This window comes from Mastacembelus armatus, chromosome 13, assembly GCF_900324485.2.
Source record: "Mastacembelus armatus chromosome 13, fMasArm1.2, whole genome shotgun sequence".
Classification (NCBI taxonomy): domain Eukaryota; kingdom Metazoa; phylum Chordata; class Actinopteri; order Synbranchiformes; family Mastacembelidae; genus Mastacembelus; species Mastacembelus armatus.
Genome location: NC_046645.1, coordinates 6,375,127 through 6,388,483, shown reverse-complemented (window position 1 = coordinate 6,388,483; position 13,357 = coordinate 6,375,127). Strand labels below are relative to the sequence as shown.

At 43.4% G+C, this 13,357-nt stretch overlaps 1 protein-coding gene across 1 annotated transcript; it reads right to left on the bottom strand.

Annotated features, from left to right (window-relative positions):
• Positions 1 to 1,978: 1,978 nt before the first annotated feature.
• On the bottom strand, positions 1,979 to 4,351 carry phox2a (paired like homeobox 2A). Its single transcript, XM_026298580.1, has 3 exons — positions 4,129 to 4,351; positions 2,771 to 2,958; positions 1,979 to 2,473 (listed from the first exon to the last, which is right to left on the bottom strand). Exons 1-3 carry the CDS (start codon positions 4,349 to 4,351, stop codon positions 1,979 to 1,981), a joined length of 906 nt encoding a protein of 301 aa, XP_026154365.1.
• Between the last annotated feature and the right edge of the window lie 9,006 nt (positions 4,352 to 13,357).

The following is a 13,357-nucleotide window of genomic DNA, read 5'->3' as shown; positions in this document are numbered from 1 at the left end:
TTGTGTTAAGTTAATGTAAGTTGTTCTCTCGTCTTTTTTTTTTTTTTGTTCAATTAAAATCTAATATCTTGCCTTATTTTATAGATTCACTCATTTTCTTGTTTTTTGTTGTCTACAGGGAAAGCTGAAAAGATGAAACAGCTATGGTCCGTGAGCCGTAGACCTGCTTCAGAAAGGGAAAGAGTAAAATGGTAAAATGGAAATAAGTGATTGACTTTAATTTTTTATTTAAGCTCAGACTTCAGTGTCTGAAAACAGCTTTGTGAGCTATTCTCACATAACACACAGCACTCATTTTGTCACACACAAGAACACAAATCATTAAGCTCATAAGGTAGTGCTTCCATAATGTAGATTTATTAGAATATTCAGAGTAGTGCTATAACTTCTCATTCACTAGAGCATCTGTCGATTCATAGTTTTCATGGTCATGTTGGTCTGTGAGGCAGATGCTCTGATGGTCAAATAAATCTGTAAAGCAATGTGAGAGAAATAAACCAAAGTCTACCTAATATTTATATTACTACTTACAGAATTTACAGTCACAAAAGTTCTTGGAGCATTTCAAAGACCTGTGGGGTTCTCACAGACAAAATAAAAAATATTAATAAATACATGTTTTTTTTTTCCCTCTTTTTCAGATTTCTGGAGGAAACGTTCCCAAAACAAAAAATCCACTCTGAAATCAGTCTTTTAGTGATTTGCAACAAAATTAGGAACAGGAACAAAGTCAGGGTATTAATGGACGTAGAGTAGAAAACTCCCTCTTGCAGAATATTGTTTGGCCAGCTTGCATTGTGTTTCTCTAAAAGAGCATGCCACATTTGTTTGCCATGGGTGACCTAAAGAAACTGATTAGAGTTGACGTGTGGTGAGTTTCAAGTCTGCTATAGTTCATACCACCAATTGAAGCACCGCCTGCACAACAAACTCATTTGTTTCCTTCTATTCAGCAGGAGAATCATCTGTCACTGTTCAGTCAGTGACAGAAGTGAGAACCCAGTTGTAGTATCATGACTGTAGTTATCAGACTGATAGATTTATAGCTACACTATAGCTACTGCTCTGGGTATAACTACAACTCCTCACCTCCCTCTACCCAGAAGAAGAGACCAGAAAACTGGAGCAAACACTTTAAACTCTCTTCTTACCCTTGCTGAATTTTAACAAAGTACCCACTGTTTGTTGGAGAAAGGCATGATGGGATAAAGAGAGGGAAGGAATAGAAACATAAAGCTTGGTGGGGTGGGGGTGGAGGTCACATTAAGGATGAGAATGTGGGAGTCGAGACTCAATACAGTAATGGAGGAGGAGGGGATGAATTGAACTGGGGAGGTGTCTGGTCTGGACCCAGCTGCTCTAATTGGATTTCTGGGTGCCCTGCTCTGCTCGGAAAAGAGATTTTGGGGGACCTTGTTTTTTCTGTTGGGAGTGTATGACTAAATGGGGGGGCTTAGAGGAAGTTGTGCTTGATGGTTGAAGTTTGTTTAGTTTCTTCAGCAGAGATTGGAGCGTGATGTTTAAATTTCTGCTTTAAATTCGTACCTGACTGCAATGCTCATCAGAGGTGCTGCTGCGGCTGTCTGCCTGTAACAGTGTGTGTTTGTGCGGTGTGAGTGTGTCTGTATGTGTATGTATATCAGATGTGTGTATGAATGAAAGAAAATACAGTGAAATGTCCTGTTGACATTGTGAAGGTTTAGTCAAGTAAGTAAAGAGAGTTTATTATTTAATAGAGCTAACAACACTGGAAGGTAAAATGTGCACCCTTGCACAATATTTTGGGGAGAGAGACGTGACCAGACCTTTTTTGAATCAGTTTGTCAGAACAGCTTTTTAGAGAAGAGGGCCTCATTGAGCTAGAGCAGACTACATCAGTAAATTCAGCATTAATATGGAAGGGAAAGTCCTGCCCTCAAAGCTAGAAACTCCTGGCTGTTCCAGTGGACCACATAATGTCTGTCTCTTCCTCTGTGCTTCAGAACAGGTTCGTCTTGATGGTGGGGTTGGGTTTTCTGTGGAAAGAGGACAGGACTCCCGCAAAAGGCCCGGTCATACTGTCTGCTGGCTGCCAGGCCTTCAGAATCTCCTGAGTCTGGGCAGCGGGCTGGGCCACAGCTGGGTTGGATGGACCCAGGCTGGACCAGCTTGGCGGCTTCAGACCCTGGAGAACCGGAGAACTGGAGGTGTTGGCGTAGACGCTGTTGGCAGGAGCAGGGCTGGGGCTCAGGCTGGCAGGGCTGCCTAAGTTTCCATTGGCTGAGCCCGGCAGGGAGGCCGTGCTGTCAGGTGTGGGGCTGCAGGTGGACTCTTTGGACTCATCATCATCTGATGAAGATCTCGGCTCTCCGCCCTTCTTCCCTCCAGAGCTGCTGCTGGTGGTGCTGCCTGTGGTGCCACCAGAGCTGTTGGCTTTGGCGTTGGCTGCACGCTCCTGCTTACGGAACTTGGCACGCCTGTTCTGAAACCACACCTGTTAGACACAGACAGAGATACAGGTAATAATTATAAATACGTAGGATGTCGATACAAACTGTAGCATTTCAAATAGATTTGATAGAATATTTAAAACTTGCTGACATTGTCTTCTTAATTATGTAGCTCTGTGTTATTATTTAGCACCATGATCTGAGAGGAAATTTGTGTATACACGGTTAAAATCACCATTAAAACACACCAAACAGCCGAGTTACTAATGACTCGGGTGTTTAGTGTGTGTACTTTATGTGACAAAGTCAAGCAAAAAGAAACAGGAGACCGTTGCTCTCACCTGTACCCGGGCTTCGGTCAGGTCTATCTTCAGTGCCAGCTCCTCTCGGGTGTAGATGTCTGGATAGTGTGTCTCCGCGAAGACTCGCTCCAGCTCCTTCAGCTGGGAGCTGGTGAAGGTGGTCCTGATGCGCCGCTGCTTCCTCTTCTCGTTCAGACCGGAGGGGTCCGAGAAAAATTTGTAAGGAACTGAAAGGAAAATGATATTATATTTACATATATTTATATTTGACGCACAGTTAGGCTAAAAGCGCATAATGTCCTCGCGTAAAAGGAGGATACAATTTAATAGTCTGATTTTTACATTAAATACGATATTGCCATGAAATCTGTTACGTGTCGTTAAATGATAATCAGATGTGAAGCAACAAGCGGTTATTTTTACACACTAGCTGCTGATTTATTTAAAGCAGGTTAATTGGTCGATGCACTGACTCCAGCATGTTCTTGACCAATTATTGACAGCGAGATGAGGAAATACGACCAAACCAGATGTAACACATGTCGGATTTTACAACAGGCTAAAGGCCTCAAAGGCCAAATTTATCACTAAATGTTGCATAAGCCTGCTCTAATCCATTCTCAGCTCATTAATAACTCTGTATTTCATCTGGAGTTTTATTATGGCGTTTTGTTTCATAACACTCAGCAAGAGCTCCTGGCCCTCTGTCATACATTATGGAAATAAAAATAGTTATAGTCTTAAAGGCAATGCCATTAGGGTATTTGTTTATCGAATTTGTAAAATGTTTTGCAATAAAAGTCCAGCCATTTTCACATGTACTTTAATCAATAGGAAGATTATTTAAACGTCTGCAACGAAATTTTATTTTGAAAAAACATAGACAAACCATATATGCAATCTTGTCAAAATCTACAGGACCTCAATTTAAAAGGAACAAAATTTCACATTTTAACAAAGTTTAACAAAAGAAAATTAATCAAATAAATATTGATCTTAAAATCTTGAATTTTATCCCAGTGTAGGAATAGGACAGCATTATGGTAACAGGTAAATAAAGAATGACCGCAGACCCAGGTAGGCCTAGATATGGACGTGTGTGTGTTGTGATTACGGCAAGATGCCAAACCTACATTGTTATTATTATAATAATTATTATTGCTTTAAAATAACAGTCTATTGATTTGTTAGCCTATTCATTTATAGACAAACTTGTCATTTAAAACACTTTCGGCCTGTATTCGTCGATAATGAAAAATACAGTTGAAATACTTCATTTTTCTCCTGTTTCCTTTCTGTTTATAGAAGCTGCAGAAGCGCCGTATGACAAGTTATGTAGCTTTTATAACTTTTTCTTTCCTCGCTTTTTAATAATAAAATGTAAATTCTTGCAGTACCTGAGGAGTAAGGTGTGGGCTGGTGCTCCCGCAGGGCTCCCAGGGTGCAGCTGGCCGTGCTGAGGGGAGTGCAGCCCGGGTTGGAGAAAGGGCCGCTCCGGATCGGGTTGTACTGGAATGAGCTGGCCTGGCTGCAGGAGCTGAAGTCCGCGTAGGCCGACGCTTCCATGGCCGCCATGCAGGAGTCATAGGAGTTCAGGTAGGAGTAATCCATCTTATACATGAAGGTCAGCCGGTGCAAACACCGGTCTGCAAACAGGGCGAGGGGGACTCAGAGAGACCTTAGATGTGTCTGGAGCTGCCTTTTATTTGAGGAGGTAGGGTGGAGGCTGTACACACTAGTCGAAGATGTTCAGAGTTGCGCTGCCTCTCCTGTATCTCCAAGAGCTGCTGGTTCGTCCGTCCGAGCCTCCTGACAGCTGCGTGGTTTGTATCTCACTCTCACGCGGCTGTTGTTCGTTTCTCGCGGTAAATAATCCAGATGTTTGTTATTTTTGAACTGTCTCTCTGTTTTCTCTCTCTCCTCCTCCTCTTTCTCCTGGTTTCCTCTCTGTGTGTCCGTTTCTTCGCGTTTTCTCCCCGCACTGCAGCTCACTCTGCGCTCGCGCTCCGTTTGACAGGGCGCTGCGGCTCGCGCGGTGTTTATAATAAACTTGGTAGAAGCGCGAGACAATAGCGAGGCGGTGGTCTAGTTTCCATGACAATGCCGCCAGTGAGTGAGCGTGGACACGGACGGCCCCCTCCCACCGCCCACTGCACCGCCCACGCGCTCCAGTGCTTCACGAGCACGCAGGTGGCATCAGACTTAAATTTTAAAAAAGCTCTTTTCATTTAAAACAGATGTAATGTCGGTGTTTCCTTTATCGGACGCTTGTAGAGCTGGTGAGCCCAACCTTCCCTCTGAGTTCAAATACGACCAGAACTGAGTGTTAGTGTCTTTTAGACACAAACACCATCAAACAGAGTTGAATCTGTTTAAGACAGGTGCTTTGCTTCTCCCTTTTCTTTTATTCTCCGCACTTTGAAGAAATGCTGAGCTATGACTCAAGCCAGGACTGAAACTTGGCCTAATAGAAACGTAAACCATTTTTTCCTCTTGGTTGTTTGTGCTGTTGAACCAGTTTTTGCATTGAGGCATGGAGCGTTGGGCTTTGCCTTTCAGGCAAAATGTCTCAAGACAGGCCTACAGCCTAAGGAGTTGTGTTTAAAAGCTGTCCCTCATCGCAAAAAATAGATTGATGTATTTGGGGTAAACGCTATGTAGTTTTTCTGTTAATATATGGCTAAGACGAGCAGGTGCAGGTTAAACACCAAATGCTGATATAAGTGTCGCTTCACTGCCCGTCAAATCACTGCAGCCGGGCCTCAGAAGTCTTTATGTGGGGGGAAACGTCCAGATGTGACGGTGATTGCTGAGATTAAAAGCTTTGATTTGATTCCGATCACTTTTACGGAGATGTCACCAGAGTGAGCGTCACTTTGATATATAGGACTAGAGAGGGAATTGGCTGCGGAGACAACTGAGGAACCGCGACAGGCTAACCATAAACGCATTGACGCTTCATAAATTGGTTTAAGTTTATTGTTCGGTGTCATACAATGTGATAAGTCATATCCCACACGGCCCCTAACACACACACACACACACACACACACACACACACACACACACACACACACACACACACACACACACACACACACATAGAGAGAGGGCTCGAGACAGACAGGCGCGCGCTCCAGGACGTTTCCAAACATGACGGCTGCCGTCGCTCCTATATTTCAGGCTCTGTTCAGGAAATTAACAGGCTTTTTATTAGTGGATAAATTCCACCAAATAATATAATCCACAAGCCAAAATTAGGTTGCACGCGAGAAATTAATTACGTTTGGCTCCTACGCGCGCGCATAAGATGTACATAAGTGCGCGCTCATATCTCTTCTGGACCAGAGGCTGTGTGATGATGCTCCTTAATGCCATTAACCCGCCACACAAGCGGGCGCATGCGTGCATTTGCTGCGGTGTACTCTCTTAAACTACAAATAGTATTAATGAGATTTGTTTCAAGCGTTTCTGTGTGCTGCTCGGGGTGGTACAGCTGTTTTTATCTTGTGTTTGGCTGTGACTGTCTCGGTTGATCTCGGTCATGTCTGTCCCTCCGCTGTAGAAAACACAGAGATGTGTATTCAAGAGTTAGAACATTTGGATCGCATAGTGTTAGCGCTCATGACGCGCCAGCAGCTGCTGTATGGATCTGAATTTGTTACCTGAGAAAGACTCCAGCCCCTGAAAGACTTTTACTTTGATGCTGCAGACTTCATGCTCCTGTCTTATCATTAATACGATTTTAATTCTGGCTTGATGTCGAGTTACCGTGTTTTAGAGGTTATATAATTATTTTTATGTGCAGCCAGGTGTTATGCTCTAAATTAGAAACATTGGTTTCATAGAATAACATAAAGATTGTGTCCCTTAAGACTATGACAGGGCCTATACTGTAGTGTTAATGAATTGACTGTATATTTTGATGCTTTAGGCCCAGAGAAAACCAGAATTTCTGCTGTCATTGTAATTTACAGACTCAGGATTTCAATTAGGTTCCTCCCTTAAAGACCTTTAAATTACCTTTGCGGTTGTGAAACATGCAAAACACGTTTTGTCCTTAGCTCGACTAATAAAAACTGCACACACATGAGTAGCCTGTATGTCAAACATTAAAATACCGCTCTGCTCTGTGTGGTTGTGATCGCACTGTATTCTCTAGGCCCCTTAAAATAAATATAGTTTATGGTTTTTAAACAACTTTTGATTTTATTGATTTCTTATTGCGTCCACGTTAACCGGTCAGCTGCCATGAAGGCCATAGCGTCTGTTGTGTGTCCAAGTCCCGTCTGGAGGGTTCAGAGGTGAGTTTACAGAGAAACTTAAACGGTTTCAAAGTTAAACTCTCCGGGTCGTTTCTGCTTCCTAAAAAGAGCAGCAAGGAGCGACCCTAGCTCTCCCGCTTTAAAGCATTTAAACTTTAATCCCTTCAAAGGGGGTCCGGTCTCTTCCAGGCCACTAATCCGCCCTATAGTGCTCCAGCGCAGGGGGAGACTTCTCATCTGCGGAGGCTTTAACTTTGGACTTTTACATTCATAGGGCGATTTGACGGAAACAGTAACGGGGTGCTTTGGCATTCATGACGTCTGAGTCAACAGAGGGGGGCACAATGGTCCCCTAGAGGCTCCTGAGGGCCCCTGAGAGAGGGACCCCGACTATAGGGATTATAGGCCTATGTAGAGGACTGGGTTATTAGGGAAAATTTATGGACGCTCAACATATGGCTGCCCCTGTCCGATCAGACTTGTAATTGAGTCAGCATGAATGGATCAATTCAGTCGTTTTGCGCCCATGATTAAAAAGCTATAGCAGCATGATCCGGTATCAAACCATTAGGTTGTGATGGCAGGAGACAAAACCTAAAAATTAAGGTAATTAGGCAATTAACCACGAGTTCATACAGTAGGAAAACACAGGCTTCTACAGCAGGTATGAAGCAAAAGTATAAAATCTGTAGTAAATATATTTTTAAATAAAACTAATATGAAACGTAATTTTATGTCCCTATTCAGAGTTAACGAATAAATATCCTTTCTATTAATAAGTGTAAAACGTAACCTAATACATAAACATTTTTGCTTAAAGACTTTCCATTTTTTTCCTGCGTTGTCATCTCAAAATATTTTATGTTAGGGGAAAAAACTGCACTGGGTCCTGCGTTTCTGCCATAACTCATTTCATACACGAACGGGGCAAGTTCTTTGGAGAAATCCTAATTAAATCCCCGATTCTTGTTTCTTCTCTGCTCACACAGACTAATTCCTGCTACTGTAATTATTTCTGAGAGACACTGACAGAGGCTGCATGCAGATTGGCCCTAACGAAGGAAGCGGTGGGAGAAGTTGTGTGTGGTGCAGTGAGGGGGGGGGGGGGGGGGGGGGGAGGGTGGAGAGACTGCTCTGTATGATAGATGGCTGGATGGTCTTGATAGAGAGATGGAGATGTGTATGGATAGAGACAAGGGATAAGGGATAACTAAAGGATGGGACAGTGGCGACACTGGTCTGAAGAAAAGCCACGCGGGAGGCCCAGCCCGGTATCTGTCCCGCGACACGCGGTGGTGGTCTGAAAATCCAAGTGAAGCTGTCAGTCAGAGAGAGGGCCAGGCAGGTCCATCCATCATGAAAACTCAAAGAACAGCATGTCATATGTGCCTCAAGTCGTTTTTCTGCTTCAGACTGAGGCAGCTATTGATTCACAATCCTTAATGAGTAATATCCTTTTTTGCAAAAGGCAAATTTCTTATTTCTTTTTTATTTCTTCTATTAAGAGTTAATTGCCACTAAAGTCATGCTGATTTTACGCACAGGTGATGGCTGATATAATCTAATTTAGCCTGTGAGACAAACAAACAACCCAGGCACATGCTTAGTGTAGAGTCTCCCGGTAATTAACCATCCACATTTTAGGTAAAGTCATTTTAACGAACAACCCACAGTCCAGCGTTTCAAAAATGCTTCTAATCCAGTAAAATTAGTTCTTAATAAGTAAAAATAGAACTTTATTAATGCAGCTACTGCTAATTATTTTTACTATATGAATATTATATTAATTAATTCTAATCTATAAATTAATGGTTTCAGTTGATTGTATTTGTAAAAATTAAAGGGTACGTGTGTGTATTTTCTCTATAGACCAACAGTACAGGATGCAGATAAAAAAACGTAGAAGTCAGTTGTGTTTTTTTTTTTTTTGGACTGCAACACATTATAAACAACTCCTCTAATGCTGATTTAACTGGCACCTTTGCGTCTATTGCTTGTGCGTAACATGCGCAGAAGCTGATTGAATTCTCTCTCCGTCTCTCTGACTGACTGACACACACCAATGTCTCAATAGATATTCCCTGCAAAGTGATATTATTCCTCGTATTAACATGAGTCCATAATTTACTGTGATGTTTTTAATGAAAATTGTGATTTCCTATAAATATTTTATTAACTAACCAGCTCTGCTTTTATAAACTTAGTATCGTTATAATTTAATAGGATACTTCTTTCATTTTTTGCAGCTTCAGCTCTGCCTAGTGTTTTAAAGTCAGCAGTGTGTTATCTCACACAGCTCTGCAGTGTCACTAAAATGTGTCGTGTCATCGCCCTTCTTACGAGCTGGATTTTATTGCGCATAAAAAAAAAAAATCACGATTCCTGCCGTTAACATCGGCCTGCGTCCCTTACAGCAGCTGTGGCAGGCCGAGTGCATTTGATTTGCCCCGTGATGGATGAGAGACGGTGCAGGAGGGAGAGGGTGACGGGGGGTCCCGTCGGTGCGCCTGTCCCCGCATTTCAATCCCCAATTACCGGAATGTACCATGACGCTTCGGCTCGAGACGATTGTGCGCATGTGACGGCGTTAGAGACGGAAACAACAGCACCAAGTGTTTTGTTCTGTAGGAGCCTTTAGTCAGGGAGTAATGATACATGATCAAAATCAGGCTGCACTGACTCTGCACTTTATGTCTCTAAGAAGAAAGCCAAATAAACAACCTACATATATATATATATATATATATATATATATGGAGAGCTAACGTTATTTTCTAATACTTTGGAGAAGGCAAGCATCCCCAAAACCTCAGAACATTAACAAGAATGCTTGAAATAAAATGAGCCTACTCTTTCATGCCTTTTAATATATTTCCATCGCACTGCCCCACTTTTGAGGGAAAAATGTTGACGTGTGTAAACAATATCCTCAAAATGATCTATCATCACTGGGACTTTTAAAACCGCCGAGCATTATATTTGATTCAACGCAGCTTAACGACTTAGCTCAATGTAAGTGTTGTCAAGAAATCCACAAATTGTACTCAGATGGGATCGACACCGTCAAAGGAGAGAAAATATTTGTCAAGCACAAAGGCTCATCAGGCTGACGTTTTGTCAAAGCTGCCTCAAAATGTAGCCATTCATTTTAACTCATCAAATCGCACTCATCCTAATTTAAGTCCACTCTAACATCAATTCAACATGCATTCATCAGCCAGAAAATGACGCAGGGCAGCTGCGGTTATTCACATGCTGCATACATCACTCCACTGCGGCACCAGACCTGTATTATACTAATGGACAACGGCATGTTACTTTAAAAAGAAGCTTTTTAGGATAAAAACCAGGTCCCGAGAGACCACAGCACACACACACACACACACACACACACACACACTAACACAAGCACACACACGCACACACACGCACACACGCACACCACAGCTGGAGCGGCGAGGGCTGGCCGCGCGCAGGAGAGCTTCTCCAAACACGCTAATTAGATCTCGAGCTCTGGCCCCGCGCTCTGAAAGCAGCCCAGCGGCGGGGCGCGCGGAGCTGTGGAAAGTTAATTGAATTAAATTCCCTCTAAACTAATTAGGCTGCAATCTGCCACGCGAGCTGTCCCTGAGCAAGGTTCGAATTAGGCGGAATGGATTTGTTCCTTTTCTGTAAAAGAAAAGAGGACAGACTGGTGTGTTCTTGGTGGGGTCCTTTATTTGTCTTTTATGCTAATTCTCCCAGGGGACTGTCACGTGATTGCCTTGCGGTAACCGGACGGCATCCGGTGTATCCGCCGGTCCATCCCCAAACCGCAACCAAAGCCAGTTCACTTAACTTCAGGCGTTAACGCAAAGTGCGAAGAGTCTCACTTTAACAAAGGTGCAAAACAAATATGAAATCCTAGTGGAGGCTGCTGTACGGCTGCATGAATGAGGGGCATCTTTAAACTAAGAGCGGAGTGGACTGAGATAATGGAGGTGAAATCGATCGCTTTCCTGGGGGAGTACAATGAGAGAAAGGGAGGGAGGGAGGGGGGAGCGGGGAAGGAAGGAGAGATGAGAGGAGTGCAGAGGGACACGGATGAAAATCCCCTGTTAAGAGCGGGGACAGATATGATAATGGGAGAGCCTCTAGTAGTCGTTCATCATTCAGCACCTTCACCTGGATGCTGCATCTCCCTGAGCTGCTGCTGCTGCTGCGTGAGCTGCACAGCAACTCTACAGAAATTAAACACACCCCAAAAGTCTTTTACCCAGGTATCTATTGAGAAACAGCAGGGCACCTGAGCCACATCTCAGGTACCCCAAAGTCTGGGGAGCGTGCAGTTCTGGACCCTGGGTGCTTTGTAGGTTTGCTTGTATCAAGAGGGTCTGGTCAAAGAAGCAGTTTTACTGTTAGACCTGGATAAACATATCACTGCCCTTCATCTGGGCTGTTTCTCTCTGTCATCATCCACATCCCGTAATAAATCCACTACTTGCAACTGAGTAGGAATATCTGTATTTATCTACACGGTCAGAGCTCCACTTGCCTTCAAGGAAAATATGTAATACAAAGTTGTCGTCTTTAATACAGATGTTTATGTGCTAATCACATCTGTGTGTAGACTCGCTTTCTCCAGTCTTCCGTGCACTCCTTCATCCCTTGTTTGACCTTTTACCCTTTTGCTCACTTCTGTTTTGCCTCTCACTTGTACCTTGAACTCTCTTCCATTTGTATGACAGGCAGAAGGTGGGAGAGAGCCATCAGGACAGAGACAGATGGACAGCAGAGGAAGAGGGACGAACTGAGAGAAAAAGGTAAAGCAGAGAGTGGAAGGGAGAGTGAACAGGAGGGAGAGAGGATGGGTAGATGGGGGGGGTGAGTGAACAAAATGCAGCGAGATAGAGGGAGAGGGAGGTTAGGACGATGGAGGGCCAGGTTTCTGTTTCTCCATAATCTAATCAGAGAAATGGCAGCAGTCAGAAATAGCCTGACGGACAGACTAAGAGCCTCTTCTCTTTCTCCTCCTCCTCTTATTCTTGTTTTCCTCCTCGGGAAGGGTAAATGGATACACACACACACACACACATACACACACACACACGCGCACACACACACATACACACATACACACATACACACACACAGTCATGCCAGCACGACTTCCTAAAACTATAAAGTGTAGACGTGTTTGAGGGTTATAGGAGATGGGAAAAGCCTCAAGGTATTACAGCAAAACCTGATCTACTGTCCAGATGCAGCCACTTCAAGAGTCCCACTTTTAAAAAGGTCTGCTGGTCTGTTGCTTCTTTCTCTGTGGGGAGTTTCCTCATCAGCTTCACATTTCAAGGATATGTCTGTGTTTCACAGTGGAAAACTACAAGCAATACAACCACAGAATTCTCAGATTCCTGAGTAGTTGGCAGATGAATATTTCCCTCTCTGGACTGATGAATGATAGGGAGGTGGGTGGTAAAGAAGAGAGAATATACAAGAATAACTGAGAATAACTGCACTTTCTCTGTTTTCATTTCCATAAAGCCCAACTAATGATCAGGCAAACTTTTTAGGTTTGCTGCATATTAAACAAACCACAGTGGCTGTTGTGCACTATTTTGCTGAGGTACACTGATGGAAGTGAACCTAGGTAGAAGCCACCACACCTTATTAATTTCAACTATTAAAACTATGCAAATCATGGCTGAGATCAAGAATTAAGGATTTTTCAGCTTTGATTCATTTGACTATTTCGCCAGATGTCTTCATTTTTTATGCAATGTTTAGAAAAGTGTAACTGGCAGAAAATCCGGGCTGCAACTACCTTTGATTTTTCTGTGTATCAAGTAATCGATTGACTAATTGTTTCAGCCCTCAAGAAGATTATTGCAGTGTTTTACTATACAAATACTGCAACAGGGAATGATTTATAGACACTACAGAGACACTTCCTCCCCCTACTCCCAGGAGACAACTGTGAATAAAATGGCCTGATTTGTTTGTGTTGTTTGGCGGGGGGGGGGGGGTCCAGGCAGAGACCAGCAAGAGTGAATGTGTCTTTTTTCTTGCATGCTAATTCTTCCCCTAGACATTCTTGTAGGACGTGAGAGAGAGAGAGAGATGCTTGATGCATCTTTACTGCACTGTTTTCCCTCCCACTGTCTGGCACAGAGCCCCACACAGAGCAGAATTCCAAGGAAATTCCTCTGTCATGTTGTTTCACAAGGTGGACAAGCATTATTGTTGCAGAATTCCCACCCAGGCACTGGTCTCTCTCTCTCTCTCTCTCTCTCTGTCTCACACACACACACACACACGCACACACACACACACTGTCCATCCATCAGGAGTGTCACAGCAGCACAAACAGAACAAAAAA